General features: G+C 49.5%; 1 protein-coding gene across 2 annotated transcripts; it reads left to right on the top strand.

Annotated features, from left to right (window-relative positions):
* The first annotated feature begins 299 nt into the window (after window positions 1–299).
* Window positions 300–19,177, top strand: LOC144731270 (uncharacterized). 2 transcript variants are annotated; one of them, XM_078612313.1, is made up of 11 exons: window positions 300–876; window positions 1,928–2,006; window positions 3,674–3,825; window positions 4,735–4,799; window positions 5,386–5,500; window positions 6,714–6,832; window positions 8,009–8,207; window positions 8,968–9,030; window positions 10,492–10,656; window positions 10,979–11,790; window positions 13,164–19,177. In XM_078612313.1, exons 1-11 carry the CDS (start codon window positions 385–387, stop codon window positions 13,183–13,185), a joined length of 2,283 nt encoding a protein of 760 aa, XP_078468439.1. In that variant the 5' UTR covers window positions 300–384; the 3' UTR covers window positions 13,186–19,177. The 2 variants fall into 2 exon arrangements, with proteins under 2 accessions (XP_078468439.1, XP_078468440.1); XM_078612314.1 differs by lacking the exon at window positions 13,164–19,177 and adding an exon at window positions 12,624–12,753 and having other exon boundaries at window positions 302–876.
* The last annotated feature ends 1,305 nt before the right edge of the window (window positions 19,178–20,482 follow it).

Raw genomic sequence — 20,482 nt, 5'->3', positions numbered from 1 at the left:
ACCATGTTCTCGAGTGCAGTGAGTTCAGACTCGCACTTTATTTCAGTTGGCGAGGCCCGTTGAGCTAAGCAGCCCTGTTACGAGGACGAACACGGCCCAAGAGGAAATCGCAGTGTGGGACTGTGCAAACTCACGAGCAAAAGTAAAATGTATTTCTACAAAACTCATGGATAGAACTTACTGCAAACAGTTGATTGTCTTAGCCTGGTCACCAATAACTGCACAATAAGGACCATTCCATTCAATTTGGTTCCACATTTTATTTTGTTAAATTCCAGCTCTGAAAATTCATCTATTTGGACTGTCATCCAACGAATATTACTCGTATGGCAGAGCACGTGCAAAAAATGCTGCTCCCTGCTGCGTGGACTAGAGACTACTTCAATGGACCTTAGAGGTAGACCATTTATATCCGTTTCCACGGGCTGTTATGACAATGCTGACAATTTTGATGACGGTGTGCTGCTGATGAATGACAATGAAGCCGATGACTGTGATCATGATGTGGACGATTCCGAGTTCAATGCTCATGACGACATCAATGACGGAGCGGATGCTAGTGGTGATGATGATGATGGCTATGATAATTATATCAGTGGTAATGACATTGAAAATAATGATGTGCCTCTGCGTGTGTTTACAGAATTGAACGTTGCAAATGTGTTGGACGGTGCAGGGCTTCCCTTGCCCGGGAAACCGCCGGGTGACACGTTCTGCCCCATCTCGCCCGGCTCTGCCAACTGTTCCGACAACCTTCAGCCCAGCAGCAGCGACAGCAGCGGTAGCGGCGGCAGCAGCAGCAGTAATAATATCACCAGCGACAATATGGGCGGATCTCTGCGCAACTTGAAGGAAGATAAGTGCAGCAATTTGGACGTAAGGCTCCTTTCCCTCCTACATCTTGGATGGTTCCGTTGACGAAGCTTGACGCTGTTTCTGCGGCGTTATCTCTGGGGGTACGCGAGCGGTTCGCAAATGACTCGCGAGTGCACCCAAGCAATCCCTGCGCTCCGCTCGTGCACAGTGAGAGCGGTGAGTTAAACATAAACATAGCCCGTGTTAGCCTTTGCTACGGCGTTTGGATAACTGTTGTTACTCAAACTTACTCAGACACCACTGTTTAAAGTAAGCTTTCTATATAAAACAAACATCTGCGGAAGGTGGTGCAGCCTGGGACAGTAGAGTCGGCAATCGGTGCTCATGGTTGGGTGAACCTTTTGAGTGTTAATCCCCTCATATTTTATATGGACACTTTGGTTTCCTGCTACGTGCACAAAGCACTCCTCAAAAAGGAAATGCCCACATGTGACGATGCAAACCGGTCCTGGAAAAGGCTTGAGACTCGGTGACCCTTGACTGGATTAATAGAGTAAAATGTCGCTGCAACATAAACCCGGTGGGATTTGTGATGCATTAAGGTCTGGCTGTTTATAACTTTATATTGTTTCGAGGCAGCTGGTTATCTCCTTTCTGTCAACATGTCTGCGGCTAATGTAAGCATCGTCAGGCCACCAACTGCGGGTGTTGTTTCCCGCGCATTGTGCGCGTGATTTTTTTGTCGAGAGGTGGGTTTTGCTCAGCGGTTCTCCACCCTTGAGTTTGCAAAGCTTTTTCGGGGGGAGGGGGGGGCAGCACAGGTTGCGCCATGGATACTGAGCAGGAGAAATTTCAGTTAAGCGCAGGGAATGCCAGCGCCGCGTCACCGCGTCACATCGCACCGATACACAATGTGAGACGCACACCTTGCTCGCAACGTTATTGACTAGAGGCGTGAACATGTGATCTCTCTCTCTCTTTGTGACCTTAGTAACCTGGTGTGGGGGGGGGGGGTCACGCACGGTTGGGGGGCACAGGAACCAGCGGTCGTGATTTGGGGGCCTGCACCCTGGTGTGGTGCTCTTGTGCATATTTGCTGTTGTTTTGGCAGAGCGAGGTGGACAGCAGCTGCAAGGCTACGATGGAGTCCATCGGCTCGCAAGATTCGCCCTCCGACAACAACGCTGCTGGTCAGTGGCTCGTGCTTTTTTTTCCCAGATTGCATTGTTCTCTGTTCACCTCTTCGACGCGTCTTTGGGTCACGCCGCTTTGCTCGGGTGTGTGGAGAGCTTCTTCAGCACGCGGAGCGAAACGTCGGACTTAAAGGAGCGCTATGGTGATCACGGGACCCCGCCCACAAATACCCGGCACCCAAGTTGTGACCACAGTCTGTCGATCTCCGATTGTCTTGTCGGCCTGGTTGGCCATCCTCAGACACAGAGATAAGACGCTGGCGAAAGACGATCATTCTCGACTAGTTAACATCTCGCCACGTTGCTGAGGTGTTAACCACCTTGCCTGGTATACAGGAGGTCGTGGGTTCGATCCCGACCCTGACACCTGCTGTATATTTGGAGTTTGCGTGTCTCTCTCCCTGTGGTCATGTGGATTTTTCTCCAGGTCCTCCGGTTTTTCTGTCCAAATTTAAAAACGTGCATATATGTTTCCACACGATAAGCCACTTGGTTAAGTTATCACTTGTGGCCATGCCGCTTCTGAAAAAAAGTTATATACCTCAGTGAGCTTTACCTGGTAAAATCTAAAATTGTTTAGTTTAGAAAATAATACAACAAACATAATAAGTGATATTATATTCATAATCGGACACGAGCTTTGTTACACACGCACACATCTACACGTTTTCTGGGCCTCTGCGTTGATTTCAATCGATCTATCGTTACATGCCTCACCCGGCCAGGGGTCGCTTATTGATCATTTAGTTAATGATCAATAGCGACCCGTGCACCTCCGATTAGCGTGGTTGGCTACGTACTGAACATACAGACGGTCCTCGGGTTGAGGAACACCCGACTTACGGAAATCCGACCTTGGGGGAATGCTCCCATAAATCGTTGAAATAAAAATAATTTTGCGGAATTGTTTGTGTTAGTTCCATCAGCGCAAGTAGTGCAGTGCGGTGAGGTTGCGATTGATTACCGGCGGAGTAGCATCTTCCCCAAGGCGCTCTCTGCACTGTTACGTAATTCCTTTCCTTTTGTAGCATTAAGTAATTTAGTTTTCTGTGCTTCGAACTATCTTTTTTTCCCCATGTTTCTATTGCTAGTTTTCTTCATTTTAAGTTTATTTCACGAGTTATTTGCTGTATGTACTTTATTTAACACAAATACACTTCGATTGCTTCTCGTCTCAGCCAACAGCGATCGGAGAAGTCTCGGCCTAGCCTAATGCACGGTAAATGAACATTCTGAAGCGACTGCTTTCTGTTAACAATTCATAATAAAATGTTTTGTGGTATTCATGAACAATTTGATACAGTATGTGTTCCATTGGCTTAATTATGGTTAGTGTTATGGTAGGTATTTGATGAAACGAAAGAATCGTAGAAAGTGCAGAGCGTATGTACAGCGATACGATTCAGGTCGCGATAGAAAACGGACGACAGCGCGAGACATTACTGAGAGAGAACAAACTAGGAATCGGGTAGGGGATTTTATCGTTAATCTTAGGGAAAATTGTTGAGTTTCTGTCATGGAAAATTATCGAGAACCTAACCGGTCCATAACCCGGGGATTGTCTGTACATACATACACGCGTAGTTACTTTGGTTAGGGCTCACCGATCCTAATGGGAAGGCCGTCATTGATGGGCTCTGCTTGCCTTGCTTATCGCCCTCCAGTGCTCGACCTGCAGCAGATATTCTCGCTGCAAGCCATCTTGGAAGGCACCCACAACTTCAGCATCGACCGAAAGCTGGGAGAAGGTGCCTTTGGCGTCGTGTACAAGGCTGACATCCACAGGACCCCGTTTGCCGTCAAATTGTTGAAAAAGGTTGTGATGGATTTTACTCGCCCTGTCCCTCCCACCCCATGACTTCGTTTTACCTGTCTCTGTGTAAATGTGGATTCTTGGTGTTGCGATGGTGAGAGTGAAACGTGTATAGAATGAGACGGTTCTGGTTTTCACGGATGCGTCCCCAGTTTTCGGATGAATGTGAAAGAGAATCTGAGAAGTTGGGCCGAAAAAGTGAATTGGTTTAAAGTGTGCCGTCGCAGGAAATGACGTCACTTTTAACATCACTTCTGTGCGTTCTCCCACAATCTTACACAATGTCAATGATCTCAAAACCCCCAAAAGAGATCAGAAATTGTGCTTAAATGCAAATATTCGAAATTCAAATGCTTAATGTGATACTGGTCCCAAATATGGACACATGTACGAACTTCAGTCCACACTTGATTATCCAGTAACGTGCTCATGTTGATTATCCGGTGATGTGCTAATATTCTTAGGTTTTTTCTGTAAAGTCACGTAGGTAAAAAATAAATAAATTTAAAATTAATAAAAGTTAAATAAAAATAAAATAAAAATCACGACGTTTCGGAGGCAACACAAGCTTTCGTCTTCAGGTGGAACCGTCACAGCACGATAGCTGTATCAGGTAAGAGAAATTCCAAGAAAACAGTCCTTGTATATATACTGGTTGAGGGTGGGAGGAGCCAAGGTAGGCCCTGGATATTATTATTGTGAGGTTCGGTGCGGCTGAAGCACGCTGCTAGAAATGAGCCTTTGTTGTGTAGACTGGTTGAACTCGGAGGTTCCAAGAGTTGTTATGGTGCGGCTGATGTGCTAATGTTGAACCGAAAGAATCGTCAAGTTGCCATCGTCTGGCGCGTGGAGTCTCCGGACCATCGGGTGTTTGTCCGCTTTGCTTGATGCTCTCCCGTCTTGCTGTTGCAGCAAGGTGGAATCCAGTGGCAGACGGTGTTGGAAAGCCTGCACGCCGAAATGAAGCACCTTTACATGTGAGTGTCGGGTCCTCCGTTCGTAGTTGTCTCTTGGCTGTGACAATTATAAAATAAAATCCCACGTGGTGCCCATTAATGGGAACTCAGTCTTTCTTTCAGAGCTTACTTTGAAATTTCCACCGCTTGCTTAGGCCTTAATGATGTCCGACTTTTTGCACCACACGCTCTAAGCCTCGGTTGCTGAAGTTCCTAAACAATCTCCCAGCACGTGGAGCGAACGTCGGACACTGTGCCAAGCAACATGCGGCTCGACCCGGAAGCACATCGGAGAGAGCTGTCCAGCAGGACAACCGCGAAAAAACCCACCACGTAGAGACACTAGCGCTGCCATAGCCACGAGTTTGAGCACAGACTCACTCTGCCTTGAAAACTCACTTCTTTAGGACGTACGCATGTTGAACTTCTTTCACACCGTACGTAGCCAACCGGAGGTTTAGAACTGCTTTGTGTTTAGTGTGTTGTCCTTCCTCCGCACCTCCGATGAGTACGGTGCGAAAGACGTTCAATATACGTACCTTCCTCCGACTCTCCGTGGTCTCACGGTTAACGTCTGCTGCCCTTGCCCGTTTCTTTCTCCTTTGAGGTTGCGGCATCCGAATGTGCTCGAGCTGGCTGGGTTCTGCCTGGAGCAAGACCACTGCTGCCTGGTGTACCACTTCATGCCCAACGGCTCTCTGGAGGATCGCCTGCACCGCGGGGTGAGCAGCTAGGCTCGCCCGGCTGTGTGGGGGGGGCGGGGGGGGGCACGACACCGCTTACCACAGCCTCGAGAAGTGTTTGGAAACTGATCGAGCGAGACCTTTGATCCATGTATCGTGGGCATAATCATCTAATCGATGCATCGTTGCTACATACCCTACGTCTGATGTGTTATACGATCATTAACCCTTTCCCGAACACATGTATCATCAAAACTGGAAAGGGTTCACCATCCGCAGTCTGAGATGAGGGTCTCTGGGCCCCTCCAGCATCTTGCTTGTTAAATACCATTCCGCCCTTAACCCTGTCACGGCCATGTGTTTTTCAACTGGACGTCACCCTGCAGACAGCTGGCTTTAAACATTAATTCTGTAGTCTTGGATCATACTCGTGGGTTTTTTCGGTAAAGTCACGTAGGTAAAAAATTAAAATAAATAAAATTAAATGTTAATAAAAAATGTTTTACATTTTTTTTACCTACGTGACTTTACCGAAAAAATCAAAGAGTATGAATCCTTGCAGTCACGAAAACTTCAAATCTTGAAGTCTTGGGTCAGTTTGCTTTCTGGTAACTTTTTTTCCCAGTATAAATGGAGCATTTCCCTGGTCCTTATGCAATATTTGTCATTTCCAGATTTTGCCACTAGAAGGCAGCAGGCGACACATCTCGTCTGTGTGTGTGTATGGGGGAGTGGTAGTGGAGCGGTTAGCATGCCCCGCTACCAACCCCGGCGACTTCAGTTCCAATCTCCGCTCACGGCCCACACTCGTGTGCCGTGCCGGCCTTTATAGGTGCTACTCGCTAACAGCACTTGTCCCATCAGTCTGTTCAGGCTATACGGGGGATCGTTGTCTTTATATGGCCTCCTCGGGCGTAGTGCTGGCCACTCACCCCCTCGTGTGCCGTGCCGGCCTTCATAGGTGCTACTCGCTAACAGCACTTGCCCCAACAGTCTGTAAAGGCTATACAGGGGGATCTGTCTTTCTGCTTGTCCATAGCCTTGAAACATTAACCTACATTCCCTCTTGTAAAATATCAGGACCGTCGAAAGCATGGCAGCGGTGCGTCCCGAGAATAGACAGGACCGGCTACGGTCGCCTCTAACGCAAGGCGTTAAAGGCGGTCTACCAACAGCACTTACCTGGACGGAGTTGAAGGCTAAGCCATGGGGTGGGTGGTGAACGTTCGTATGTGTCTCTCTGTCAATGCAGAAGGGCGATGGACCTCTGTTGTGGCGGACGAGGTTGGAGATTGCGGAGGGAGCTGCTCGTGGCCTTCAGTATCTGCACACGGCTCAAATGGACCCAGTCATACACGGGGACATCAAGAGGTGCGATGCCGCTTGTGTCATATGCTTCTATTTTTGTTATTGCTTCTTGCCATTGGATAGATCAAAAGGTTCTTCCCTCTAATTACTGAAGCCACTACTGGCAGCAGGGCCACCAGAGGAAGCTCCCGAGAGCCCCCTCGACAGGGTGTTTGGCCTACTCTTCCACACCGGTCAGACGTCTGGGAAGAGGTGGACTACCCCCACCACATACGTGCGGTGGGCCGATCTATTGCAGTGTGCATCCATTTAAACTTTTGTTGTATTGTAGGGGTTGGCAAAGCTTTTCCTCATGGGAGTCAAGTAGGACTTTCAAAATACCCGTTGCAGGAGCTGCGATCATACACTGTGATCATGCTAGGATTGCAAGCATCGTCTGTGCTTGGCACCACTCGAAATCCAACAGATGAACTGGCCGTGCTAAAATTATAAACAGTGTTGCCAAATCAAAAGTAATTTCGCAGTCACATGCCAGATCAAAAAACTTTCCGCAGTCGCATGATGCAGGGGTGGTGCGCACACCAAATCGGCACCCCCCCTCGTACCGAACAGTCTGGCGCATGTGACTCGCTGGAGACCAAGGTGGAGGCGGCGATGTGAAGAAGTTGGCATAATGCGAACATCTGCGGAAAATGGCAGTTACACTGTGCACAAGTACTGCACTGGGTGTGGGCGATCGGTTGATCAGCGCGTATGTGTGACGGTCGGATATGCAACGATGCACGGCACTGGTCCGTTAAAGGTTGATCCACTGCAATCGGGCTAGCTTAAGCCTACGTGCATGCACAGCTGATTTGTAGTGGAGCGACTATATTTTGATTGGTCAGCTGAATCGACGTCCTTGTTGTGTGCGTGTGTGGTGGGGAGCGGGAGTGCAGCGGTTAGCGCGCTGCGCTACCAACCTGCCGGCACGAGTCCGATTCTCATTCACGGCCAACACCGGTGACGATTATCTGAACTGGTCCTGGGCCTCCCCTAGGACGACTCGGCCCCAATTGAGTAGCTGGTGCGAGGTGTAAAAATATTGCCACTTGGGATACGCAGGCGGCCAGACGTGGTGCTGGCCACCCATCCCCTTAATAGGTGTTCGCTAATTACGCTTGCCCCCGAAAGTCGTGTTAAGGTTACGCGTGGCATCTTTGTCTCTCTCCCCCTTTGCCTCTCACCATGATCCCGCAGTGCCAACATCCTGCTGGACAGCCACTGCCAGGCAAAGCTCGGCGACTTTGGAATCGCGCGCATGGGCCCCTTCCTGGGCATGCGCAGCTACACGTACGTGCGCAGCGCGGAGATGCGCGGCACGCTTGCCTACCTGCCCGACGAGTACGTGCGATCACGCCAGCTCTCGACCAAGGTGGACAGCTACAGCTTTGGCGTGGTGAGCTTTGAATTGCCCCCCCCCCTCCCCCCCGCGTCCCATGCTCCTCGCGAATATTCCAGTGGTGGAAATGGGCCGGAGCGTTGAGGTGGAAGTAATAATCTCTTTGCAGCCCTGACTGAGCCAGTGGTGGAAATCCCACATTCCTTTGGCTGGGGCAATTCTTACCCATAGGACAACCAATGTTGGCTTCCTGCTGGAACGATGCCCCAACCAGCATGAAACTTCCATGCTTCTGATGCGAACCACATGGCCAGAATTGCGTAATTTAAAGCGACGTACTCTTTTCCTTCGTATTAAAACGATTAAACAGGGCAATGGTCGCCTTTTGGCGTTCTCTGGTCTGACACTGGTGAGACGAGGCCACCAAGAAGGCCGTCTCTGGTGTAGGCCAATCAGTTTCAATGACGATGCATATATTGTCAGAGCGTGTTTTGTTGGCATGCTCACCACAAGTACATGTGGGTTAGTGATGACTTGATTCCTTGCAAAATGAATCTATTTGGTGTTGGAACATCTTAACCCCTCCTGTTTTATTGCCAGAAAGTGAAAAACCTCGTCTTATTTTTCATAAAAAAGGCACGTTTCCGTGGCCTCGCGCTGCTTAAGAACGCCGCGGCGTTTTTCCCCCCCTTCCTCTTCAAGCACGCGGATTAGAGCGTCATCATTGCGAGTGGTGTAATCTCAGGAGTGGAGGTTGCGACAGTCGACGTACGCTGTGACACCTTGGCTCAGCGCCCCGTGTGCGTTCCTGTTCCAGGTACTGCTTGAGCTGCTCACGGGGAGGAAGGCTGTTCAGGAGCAACCACAGCCTCAGTTCCTGGTGAGTTCTCGAAAAGCGTCTTTTTGTCGTCGCGCTCGTCTCTTCGTCCGAAGTTCAGGGTCCGAATCCACGTTTGCAGGGATGCTGCCATGCTGCGTGCAAGCTGCCCGACTTAACGATTTCGATTGACGAGCGATGGAGCGCGCTTTGCAAGGCATGTAAATGTTGGCCGTAGTAGAGGTTATTTTTTGGGTTAGATCGTGTAAATGAAGATGTGTCATTAAACCCGCCACCACCCGGCACAGCCAATTTGTAAAGGGGTTTGTCGCGTAAACAAAATGTGCCGATTAGTTACGACTTCGGCACACTGGTTGTGTGTCGGAGGATAAACCCATAATATTGATGAGTATTGTGACATTTCGCTGGTGATTACAACCAGCCTCATCGAGTGATTTCGGCAGAATTGGCTAATCGCCTTACGAGGTTGGTTGTAATCTTCCGCCTCCATAACAAATGGACACCGACTTCAAACGGATGTGCCGTGCGTCTCAGGAACTCCTTTTCAGGAGAGCGGCTCCTGCGTCGGGTTCGATTGGCCAGCCACGAGAGTTTCACAGACGGGGGACGGTGGAGCGGGCCGATCGGTGTTGCTAATTGGAGGGTAAATTCTTTTGCATTTTGCCAAAGCTGGGTGGTAACGCCTGCACGCATGGCCTGCTCTTGTTGAACGACGTCCAGGATTTAGCGTCCGTCGCGAAGCAGATGGTGCGCGTTTCTATTAACTATTTAAACTCTTTTTTATTTTACCAGCTGTGGCTCACTGATCCACGTAGCTCTTTCTCAGAAGCGACGTGAGCACAAATGATAGCTCAACGAAGGGGCTTAAGTGGAAATTTATTGCAGCAAAATACTCTAAATTCATGTTTATAAATATGGAGAGAACAACAGGAGGACCCGGAGAAAAATCCACATGACCATGGGGAGAACATTCAAACTCCAAATATGCGGCAGGCGTCCGGGTGGAGGGTGGAAGGTGGAGGGGGATGTGTGGGGGCATCCAGTGGAGGGGGGGGGGTGTGGGGGTGGGTTGGGCGTGTGTGGAGGGTGGGGGAGTCGTCTTATTCGGTCGGTGTGTTCGGCCCTGCGACTTCTCGCTCGCGCCACTTGCTGGCGGAAGGGCCTCCACTGGAGGGAGCTCTAGAGGGCATTTGGTCGACCCTTCCACACACGAACTGCCGACCGACTGGCTGCGGTGGGCGTTACCCAGTTGCACTCGGTTACCGGAGCTTCGTAGCTCATCGGATTCCTCCAGTCGAAATAAAGTTCCTGATTCTGACACCGCTGGGTGGACAAAGAGGCAGGTGGGATTGCAATAAGCCCCTCCGTTGCTTTCAACTGCCCCGCCGGGTCGATCAAACCGGCGATCTCGAGCCGTCGCACCCCGGTCAGCATCCCTGCGGGGGAGTGTAACCAAACTAATCCGGCCTCCCTCCTCCCTCCTGCTCCGCTCGCCACCTCCAGAAAGACGAGGTGGAGGACGCGCTGGACTCGGACGAGGTGGGCACGGTGAGCGAGCGGATGTTTGATCGCTCCGCCGGGCCCTACCCTCAGAGCCAGGCGACCGACGTTCTGCGTCTGGCGTGCAAGTGCCTGGACAAGCGCAAGAAACGGCCCGAGATGACCGAGGTGCGGTGTCGACGCGGCGTCACGCGGTGTATGTGTGCCCCATCTCACTTGGCTCTCCTACCCTCTCGCCTCTGATCTCAAATCTGCCCCCCTCCACGCACTGTCTTACCTCTCCCAGACTCCTCTCATACTCCGTGCGTGTGCTTGGGTTTTTCCCCGCCTACCCGTTTCTCATTAACGACGCGGCGTCGGCTCTTGCAGGACCAGCGCGCGTTGCGCCGCCTAGATTCGTGCAAGGGGGTGGGGGGTGGAGGGGGGGGGAGCGTGCAAGGCACGTTGAATTGTCTTGCCAGCTCCGAATTGCGCCGTCTCGTCGACCCAGGTTCTCGAGTGCCTGGAGGCGATGCGGAAAACGGATGCCGACAACACGCGCCCGCTGGCCCTGCCTTCGGACGCCGCGCCGACCCCGCTCGGCCACCGGGGAACGACGCCGCTGGAGCCGGCGGGGCCTCGACAGGTCCCCGTCGAGTCGACCGACGTCCACCAATTCCCGATGCTGCCTCAGGACCTGCGCTCGCACTCGCCCGTCACGGCGGCCACGTCCGACGCGCGGCACCCCCCCCCCGCCGCCGTCGTCGCCCCCTTGCCGTGGGCGCCAACCCTCGTGGTGGGGGGGCGGGGGCGCCGCCTCGGTTGCCGACGACGCCGAGAAGCTCTTGCGCGCACCCTGCGAGTCGGACGATTTGTGCAGCGCGGGCGCCGGCAGCAGCGTGGGCTCCGGCAGCGGTGGCGGAGCGGAGGCTGCACCCTTCCCCTTGTCGCTGGCGATGGAGAGCGTGCACGTGGGCGGCGGTGGCGGCGCCGGCGGGCCGGACGCGAAGCCGAGAGGAGTGGCGCGCTCCTTCGAGGCCGGTCGAGAGTTTGTGGCGAGGATGATGGAAAGCGGCGGCGGCAGCGGTGGCGACGACGCGCTTCTTTGTCACCGCGGATTGCCGCCGCAGCCGTCGTCTGGACGCAGCGAGCACACGGGCACCGGCAAGAGCATGGCACGGCCGGGACATTACGATGCGGCGTCCCTGTCGCTCAAAGGGGCGGAGAACTGTTGGGCGCGGAGGGTGGACGGTCCGATGTCTCTTCCACCGCCGCCACATTCGTCGTCGTCATCGTCAACCTCGTCTGCGAACGCGAGCCAAGGTGACCACTTGACGTGCGTTCGTCTGTCTCTGTTCGTGACCTGGTGCCACCACTCTGTGGTTGTCGGCTCTCGACTCTCAGTGGGAAGGGTGCAAGTGCCAATCGTGTTGATTTACCATCCGTGCCCAATGTCCAAGATTCAGAGATTCGGGTCGAAGAGGGGGGATAGAGCACCGTTAGCTAGGGCTACACATCTTAAGATTGGGGGTCATGGTTCCAATCATGATCTTTTTTACCATTGAGTTGAATATAGTTCTTCCTAGTGGCTGCTGCTGCAGAGATTGTGAGCCAATTAGATACATCATATGTGGATGGATAATTGATTTTTGACGTGTGGTTTCATGCATTTGTCATGATCACAATAACTCCTTTGAATCGATTCATCATTATTCCCACTGGTGATCATCTCGTGTCTCTACCAGTGTAAACACTGCCTGTGACTGCAGTGGCGTTACCTTCCTGTGTATGGAACTAAAAACCGTATAAGAATAGGTTGTACCCTTTCTGACAACAAAACAGGTGTTAGGATGTTAAAACACCAGACTGAAACCTTTTGCAAGGAATCGTGCCTGCATCAACCACACGGTGAACATGCAAGCAAAACAATATGCTCTGGGTAGTACGTGCATTGTCTTTGAAACTGATTGGTCCACACCAGAGACAGCTTTCTTTAGAGCCTACTCAAAAAGACAATGCACTATCATGATAGTGCATTGTCTTTGTGCTGTTCGCCTTGTAGGTGTCCTCTGGTCTAACACCGTTTGGGCCGAGGGTGGGCCGACGGTGTGGTGATGGAGTAACCGCGCCGCTTTGCCCTCCCCGTGCACTGGCAGGTAGCCGGGCGGCTTTACCGGAGCCAACAGGGATGTGGCTGAACCCGGCCCGCCGACGCATGGAGGAGCGGATTAACCAGTACAACGAGGGGCGCATCACCAGCGCCGAGCTCTTTTCGGAGACAGAAGGTGCGAGGGCGACACTGTGGACGGCCCATTCGCCGCCACACGGCCGTGCCGATTACCTTAAAGGACGACCCGGCCCAAGACGAATAGCTCTCGTCGTGTAGATCCGCGTGTCCTCCCCCCTCCCTCCCTGAGCGTCCCATCGCGAGCCGAAGCCCCGTTAATGAAGGAAAGGCTTTTTGAATCGGGGAGCGTGCGTGATGGTGAGAGTGGTAGGGGGGTGTTTGTTAAGGTTTCTCGAGTGAGGCCTGTATTTTGAATTGTACCTGATTGAGTTTTGTGATGCTACTACGTCGCAGGATCGTGGGAGGTGGCTGCGACTTGAGGAGGAGGCCTTCATCCAGTAGTTTGGCCATGGATGATGATGGTAATGATGATCCTGCTTCTCATGTGTCTTGTTTGTGTTGTCTGCAGGTACAAACAAAGTTCCAACTGAGGATTTGGAGTCTCGGACTGGGAACAGATGATCCACGGAACAACATCGTCTCTTGAGTTGATATTGACTGGACTTGCCTGGACCAAAGTGGTCATTGCGATTTAGGAATGGGACCACACGACTTCAGCGTGGAGGGCATGATATGTCTTGCCTTGTTTGGTCTCTCTATGTATGAACAGCACTTTGTATTTTTGTTGCCTAATATCTTAGTTATGTAACCAGACAGACCCGAATTGAAAACAAAATAGTAAAGTTATTTGTTTTCAAGAGCATAACCATTCATGTACAGCACACATTTGAGGGCGAGCTGACGTAGGGTGGGCCCAGGACTGGTTCAGATAATAATCGTCACTGTTGTTGGCCGTGAAATGGAACGGAACCACTCCCTACACTGAAACTCAACAGTCACACATTAAACAAAGATCCCCCGTATAGCCTTAACAGACTGTTGGGGCAAGTGCTATTAGCGAGAACCTATGAAGGCCGGAACGGTACACGAGGGGGTGGGTGGCCAGCACCACGCCGGGCCGATGTTTACACAGGTACTCATTTGAGGCCGAGTCGACCTAGGGGAGGCCTAGGACCGGTTCAGATAATCGTCACTGGTGTTGACCGTGAGCGGGAATCGAACCCGGGTCGCTGGGTTTGTAGCGCAGCGCACAAACTGCTACACTCCAGACACACGCTCACTGATACACGCACGCGATCACTCACCGACACACACTGACACCCTCATTCCATCCACTCTCCCTGTCAGTGCCATCTTCATCTCTCTACGGCCTTCTCCATCTCATTCTCTGTCGCTGTACCTCTGTTTGTGCCTCTCCTTGTCTGTCTCCCCGTCTGCTGGAAGTGAATGGACGTTGCCTGCGCGCCTCCCTTTTAATTAGGTGGTCACCGAACATGGATAACACGAGCGTACATATATAAATCAAATACCGGGATCAATATCGTGCTCTACGTTGAATGGGAATACACACATTTGATAAATATTCATCTAATATCAATACAAATCATGAGAGAGCCTTGCTTTGAGGTGTATCGTCATTTATGTGAAAGCTGCACCCTGGCGAATTTTTGACTTGGAGTAAAAAATGAAAATGTTCGTTCGATGGAGGGCTCGTGGTGCACCTAGCCTGGCACTAGCGCCGTGGTGACGTCACCGCAACTTCGTGGCGAACGACGGTCGTTGTGTAGGGGGAGGGGGGTTTGTGTTCAATGTACCGGTTTGACTTTGTTTACATAATAGCCTTACTCGTGGGAGCAGGCTTGAAAATGTTCGGTCGGATTTCGGTGGAAGGTAATGTGCCGTTTGTAAACGCACAGAACGCCACGATCCTTTGGAATTCGTGCAGGTGGTTATCTGCGACGCCGTTTGTACGTATAAGAGAAGATGGTACAGTTGGTTTAAACGTCAAGGAAACTATATTGGGACCTGTCATGTGTATATACTAGACTGATTATTGTACAGATTGTGTGTGTGTGTGTGGCAAAAATGATTGTAAACTGGATATGATTATGCTACACATGCATTTCTATTGCAAGACATGTTTTGGCAATAAAGAAATAAAGAGACTAAAAGTGCATTTCACACGTAACTTAAATAATCACCACCAAGGAGAGTGAGCAATCAAATCAGTTCGAGCGCAAGATCGTAAGAAGTTGTTGCGACTTGGGGGGGATGCTTTCATCTAGCAGTGGCTTGATCATGGCTGCTGCTGATGATCATGCCTTTACATGACGGCTCTTTTGAAACTGTAATATGTAGTATGCGGGAACAATATAAAATGCGTTGACGTGTGAGTTGTTTTTTTTACAAAGATATAAATCCCAGTGTTTGTGACGTGGTGTAATGTGGTTCCCCGAGGTTAAAGTGACGTGTTCGGCAAATGTAATAACAGCAGCCAATCAGTTGGAGCTCGTCTCGGACATGAGACAGTTTTCATTGATACGCAGCTGCTGTTATAATGTGTATCTTTTTTTTTAATATAACAAGCACATTTTTGAAAAGTACAACATTACATTTGAACAAACTGCATGTCCGGTATAAACCGAATTGAATAATTTGAGCCCAAACTGGGAACACATGATTTTGCTTCACGTTTCTATATCTTTTTCATATATATATACACATGCAATAGTGTGGCCCTAGCATTGATTGACAATTCAAATCACCAAACATTAACTTTAATCAAGTAACACTCCTTCGACAGTGACTTTATGAATGTATATACAGTACAGCATTGAAGCGTTGTGCATTTGCAGACTTAAGCACGAATCTACGGGAAGTTCCAGCGTTAGGAATTTGACACTTGCAAACGAAATGTATGATTTTAAAAATTCCACAAAGAATAATTTAGCGAATTTATATATTGCAGACCGAGTGCTTTTGTGAAGTTATGACTGGCTGACAATTATAATTTCTTTGGTCCAAAGATTCGTGACATTCTTTGCTGTGTTACATCATTCGAAGTTGGTGATTTGTGGGATCTGCACCCAGAACATTTAAAGTAATTTCGTGAGAAAGACTTGGCGGCTTCCCAGAATCATATGAATATATCATGTGTTCTGTGCTAATGGTATGACTTGCAGTCCAGCAATATGGATGTGATGGTTTCTGGACAGTAATCAAGAAGATGTTTTTCTTTAAAGAACTTGAAATGGACAAGTGGAACATGATTTGTCATTTGACAGGAAGAACAAATTTTAATCAAGACTGAATTATGATTAAAGTTAATTTCTCATAGTATTTTCATGTTATACCTTTACATTAATCACCAATGGTCTTTTGCAAACAAAAAATAGAAGTTATATTTTTGTAAAACGAATACCTTTAAACCAAACACTACTCTCACGTTTGTAGCTTCCCAGATTAAAGAACGCACTACTCGCTTTAAGTTTAAATTATTCCGCCCCGGTGGACTGCTGCACTGAGCGAGGGCCCGAATTCTGAGTCGCGGCCTGGCTCGCTCTGAACACGACTCGGCTCAGGCTTGAAGGCCCTCCTCCGTCACTCGTCGTTAACACGTGAGCGGCTCCGCCATGGCTCGGGTTCGGCTCACGGACTTTGTTTGCTGATAAAGCTGCTCATCCACTGGTGGTTAGGCAGGAGACGATTCATAAATAAGTAATCGCTCGATTGCTTTCGAAGGAACTGAAACTCAAAAGCAACAAAAAGTTAAATACGCGATTCTGAATCCAAACAATATCCGTGGCTCAGCGGTAGGTTTGCAGTCGGAAGGTTGTGAGTTCAAATCCTCGTTGGGGGAGGGGGTTGGCTCGGCTCATCATCCCTATGTGGTCGATAAAATCAAGTGAACAGTGGTCGTCCTATGAAAAGACTTGCCGCACGAGTGGGGAGTTCCCCACCACAGCCTCAAGGCGGAATCGAGGAGAATTGGCACTGCCTCAAGTGCAAATGTTGAGTAGAAAGTCGCATTTTTAAAATAAAAAAAAAAACAAAAATTCCCCCTTTGTAAACTGAAGATAATATTTACAACCGATGTGCAACATCAAAACTATGTTTTCGTGATGCGTAGTGGCAGTTAATAAGCAACCGTTGCACCAAATGTTTTCTTCTAAACTACACTGATTGTTACATTACAGATAGGTCATTGGGGACTTTTAGAATTATTTTACGCTGGTCCACCCCCATAATCGCTTACGACGAAACTCTCAATCGCGCAACTTAATTGCCTGCACGTATGCAACCAAGTAGTGCAACTGATCGCTCAAGCGTCGACTTGCCACGACATTTAAAACAGTACGTCATCTGTTTTGGGCAGTCTTTATGTGGGTGCACTTAATGCCACGGTATATACTGGTACGAGGAGATTTTATGAATGCAAAGGATGCTGTCGGCTAGGTGTTCATTAAATTAATTAAAACATTTAAACTCCATTCCAATAACTGAACCGATTTGCTGGTGTTGGCATATGCTGCTCCTTTTTTTGTGTGATTTCCTTAATATTGTTTTGTTTGTATATAAGATGCATGCTTTTTTTGCAATCCCCCCCCCCCCCCCATCATTGCTTACTTGCCAGTCACAGCCATAATGTCTCACGTCCGTAACGGCGATCTGTCATGCAACCCTGGCCGCAAAATTTATTAAGGGTGAAAATATGTTTTGTTTAATACGAGGCATCTTTATATTACGTTTTCTTTGCACAGAAAGAGTGGAGAAATAAAATACAACTCTTTTTAAATTGTTACCAAGAACATGTTACGGATGTCACATTCGGTTTTAATAGCAACATACCATTATTTTGAATCGTTGAAATATTATCCTTTGGCTCCACTAAAATGTAATGTTACTAACTTGGGAATAGTATACAATTTTTACACGGTTGTATATTTAATGACATGTACAGATGTGCAGCTCAAAAGCCATCCTTACCATTGATTTCCTAACGCGCGTGGCTTTTTGACTTCTGAATGTTTTTTTTTACAGGCGGGCTTTAAATTGTCTGTAAAAGAGAAGGAATATTGGACGTTATTGCCATGCAACGTTGTTTTCAAGGCCTTGGTTATTCTACTTATCTCCTGTGTCACGGAAGTGCACACCTGTAATCCACAGCCACCACGAACAGGAGCAGGAAATCCGTTCAAAAAATCATTTTTTCACCGTGTTTTTTTTGGAAGAATTAATCTATCCCTCAGTACCACATTGTAGTTGTATAGGTCAAGACGCAAACATGGGCAAAGTAAATTACGTGCCTTTTAATTTGTGTGATCAAAGTTTAGGTTGTTTGTCACGGCAGTAGGTGTGTTTTTTTTTGTTTTCAACGCGTACTCGTTTTGTGCAAAATTCTTGTAGAATTTGTATCGTCATGATTGTGTTACCGTTCATAAGAACATTTAATGATATGCTGAAGAGCCAGGTTATTTGGCGACTTATTCTTATAACAAGCGCCGCCTCTTTGTTTCGTTTGTTGTCCATGCAATATTGATGGTCTCAGTGACACATTGGTTGTCCGTGACATGTTGTTGGTAATTACTTTGTTGGAGGTCACGTGCAATCTTGGTCACGAGTGCCACGTTGGCGGTCCTCACGTACGCGCACGTGTTTCGGAACGCCCTTCGCGCACCGTACGCGCAGCGAAAACGTGTCAAATCGGTCACCGACCCATGATTGCCAAAATGCACGACCCGATGTGGGGGAGGTGGGTTCGCTCGCCGATCGGCGCAGTAGTCAAACCGTAGGTCAGTGTCGGTAATTCCTCGTCGTCATTGATGTGGGATTTTTAATGGCCTCGACTCGAGAACAATAACGGGGTTGACCATATTGCCCATTTCTCGTTGAGCGTGTGAACGCCGACTTCGTTGGCGCAAATTAGTGCGGAATGCAGCGAGCATTTCCGTTCGGAATCGGCCGACAGTGTGGTTTGTTTAAAAGTGCAGTATTTTGATGCTATCCTTGAGGCCTTGCTCAAAATGAGCCAGATTCCATGGTTCGATGCCAAATGATAATTTGGTGTGTGTGTGTGTGTATTCCGGCCTTCATAGGTGCTCGCTAACAGCACCTTGCCCCAACAGTCTGTTAAGTCTACACGGGCCAGCTTTGTCTTTGTTGTCATTGTATTGAGATCGATGTACAAAAGTGGCACGTTGCTAGATTGTGCCGCCTTGCCCCCCCCCCCCAAACTCGGTGGAGAACTTCACGTCGTCCCCTAACGAAACTCCACAAGACAATTACAATGTCCATTGGCAATGCGGTTCCTTAACCTGGTTGTTGGTCCAGGAATTGGAACAAGAAGGGCAAACTCACGGCAGGTGCCGCGCGTTAAGCCAAAGTGTGCGCTGGCTCGTACTACACGTGTGATTTAGTAAAGACATTCCTCTGACACGTCTTGAAGGGATAACAAAGAAGTGTTTATTCATTACGAGAGAGAGAGAGATAGATACATGATTGTTGTGTATGAGAATGTATGCCGTTCTGCACGTTTGTAAAGTGATTTCGTGTATAAAGCCAATTAAAATATCGTGCCTTGCACTTGTTCGCCTCTTCGTGTCGTTTCATTGTGATCTCCTGCAGACCTGGGTAAAATGTTTAACGCCAAGTATTTTCCCAGTCTCTACACAGTGTGCGGGTGTGTGTGTGTGGGCTCACTGCCAACTACATCGATTGGCGCCTGTGTGTTTACTTAGATTGCGTTATTGAATGATTGGTGAACTGCGGTTCAACAATACTAGGAATCGGCTCTTTTGCAACGGTTTGTTCAAGACATGAAGTCCGGCACGGCGCACGAGAGAGTAGGGGGGGGGGCAGCACAACGCCCGGCCACTTTTGTTGACCTCGTGGCGATGTTTATAGCACACCGCACCAGATACTCATTTGAGGCCGAGTCGACCTGGGGGAGGCTCGAAACCGATTAAAATAATCGCCAGTGGTGTTGGCCGTGAGCGGCAAACGAACTCGGGTCACCGGGTTCGCAGCGCAGCGCACTGACCGCTACACTACGGAGGTTGGAAGGACGGCGCCGTCTTTCCACGGTCCTGGTCCCAGGGTTCCAGCGTGGTGGAGCTCTCTTGCGAGTCCCGTGACCACGGGGTGTGGAGCCATCGGATGGCGGGATAGGTGAGACCGTTGGGGTCCTTGCAGAGGCGTAGCTAGGGGGCGGGGGGGGTACATATGTCCCCGGGCACCAAGGTAAAGGGGCGCCAAAATGAGGCTTACAACGTTACATTATAACTTATTGCGGCGGGCACGGCAGCCTGAAACTACTGCACAAAATCCACACCTCAACCTAAAAGTTTATATATCCCGCCACACACGGCCTACATGTCATGTAATTACATTTTGGTATGTGATTAAACGGGGGTGGGGGGGGGGGGCGCCAATTTTATAGTTCGTCCCCGGGCGCAAAATATCCTAGCTACGCCACTTGGTCCTTTAGCGGATTCGGGGGTCCGAGGTCGGAACCAGGACCGCCCGGTGAGGACCTGCGTTTGATTCCATGGTGAAGCCGGGAGCTCAAGTGTAGCGAGTTGAACTCAACTCCAGGTAAGGAAGGGCAGCTGAAATGCACAGCTGCTTTTCAAACCCGACCTGGCTGTCGCAAATGATGGCGCAACGAAGTGGCTTATCACGTGGAAGTTTGTAGCAGCCAAATACTCTTAAACGCATGCTGAGTGTAAATGCGGAGGTGACAACTGGAGGACCCGGAGACAAATCCACGCGACCACGGGGAGAGAGACGCAATCTCCAAATATACAGCGGGCGTCAGGGTTGGAGTCGAACCCACGACCTCCCGTATACCAGGCGAAGTAGCGAACATCTCGCCACCGTGTTGGTATC

This window comes from Lampetra planeri, chromosome 38 (assembly GCF_965212315.1).
Source record: "Lampetra planeri chromosome 38, kcLamPlan1.2.h2, whole genome shotgun sequence".
Classification (NCBI taxonomy): domain Eukaryota; kingdom Metazoa; phylum Chordata; class Hyperoartia; order Petromyzontiformes; family Petromyzontidae; genus Lampetra; species Lampetra planeri.
This window is presented reverse-complemented; position numbering and strand designations above follow the sequence as displayed.

What these genes read in the sequence shown, in the direction of transcription:
- LOC144731270 (XM_078612313.1), top strand. Translation starts at nt 385, where the DNA reads ATGGACCTTAGAGGTAGACCATTTATATCCGTTTCCACGGGCTGTTAT. An exon ending in CTCCGACAACAACGCTGCTG is followed by an intron (nt 2,007 to 3,673) that starts GTCAGTGGCTCG and finishes ATCGCCCTCCAG; the next exon opens with TGCTCGACCTGCAGCAGATA. An exon ending in CCGTCAAATTGTTGAAAAAG is followed by an intron (nt 3,826 to 4,734) that starts GTTGTGATGGAT and finishes TTGCTGTTGCAG; the next exon opens with CAAGGTGGAATCCAGTGGCA.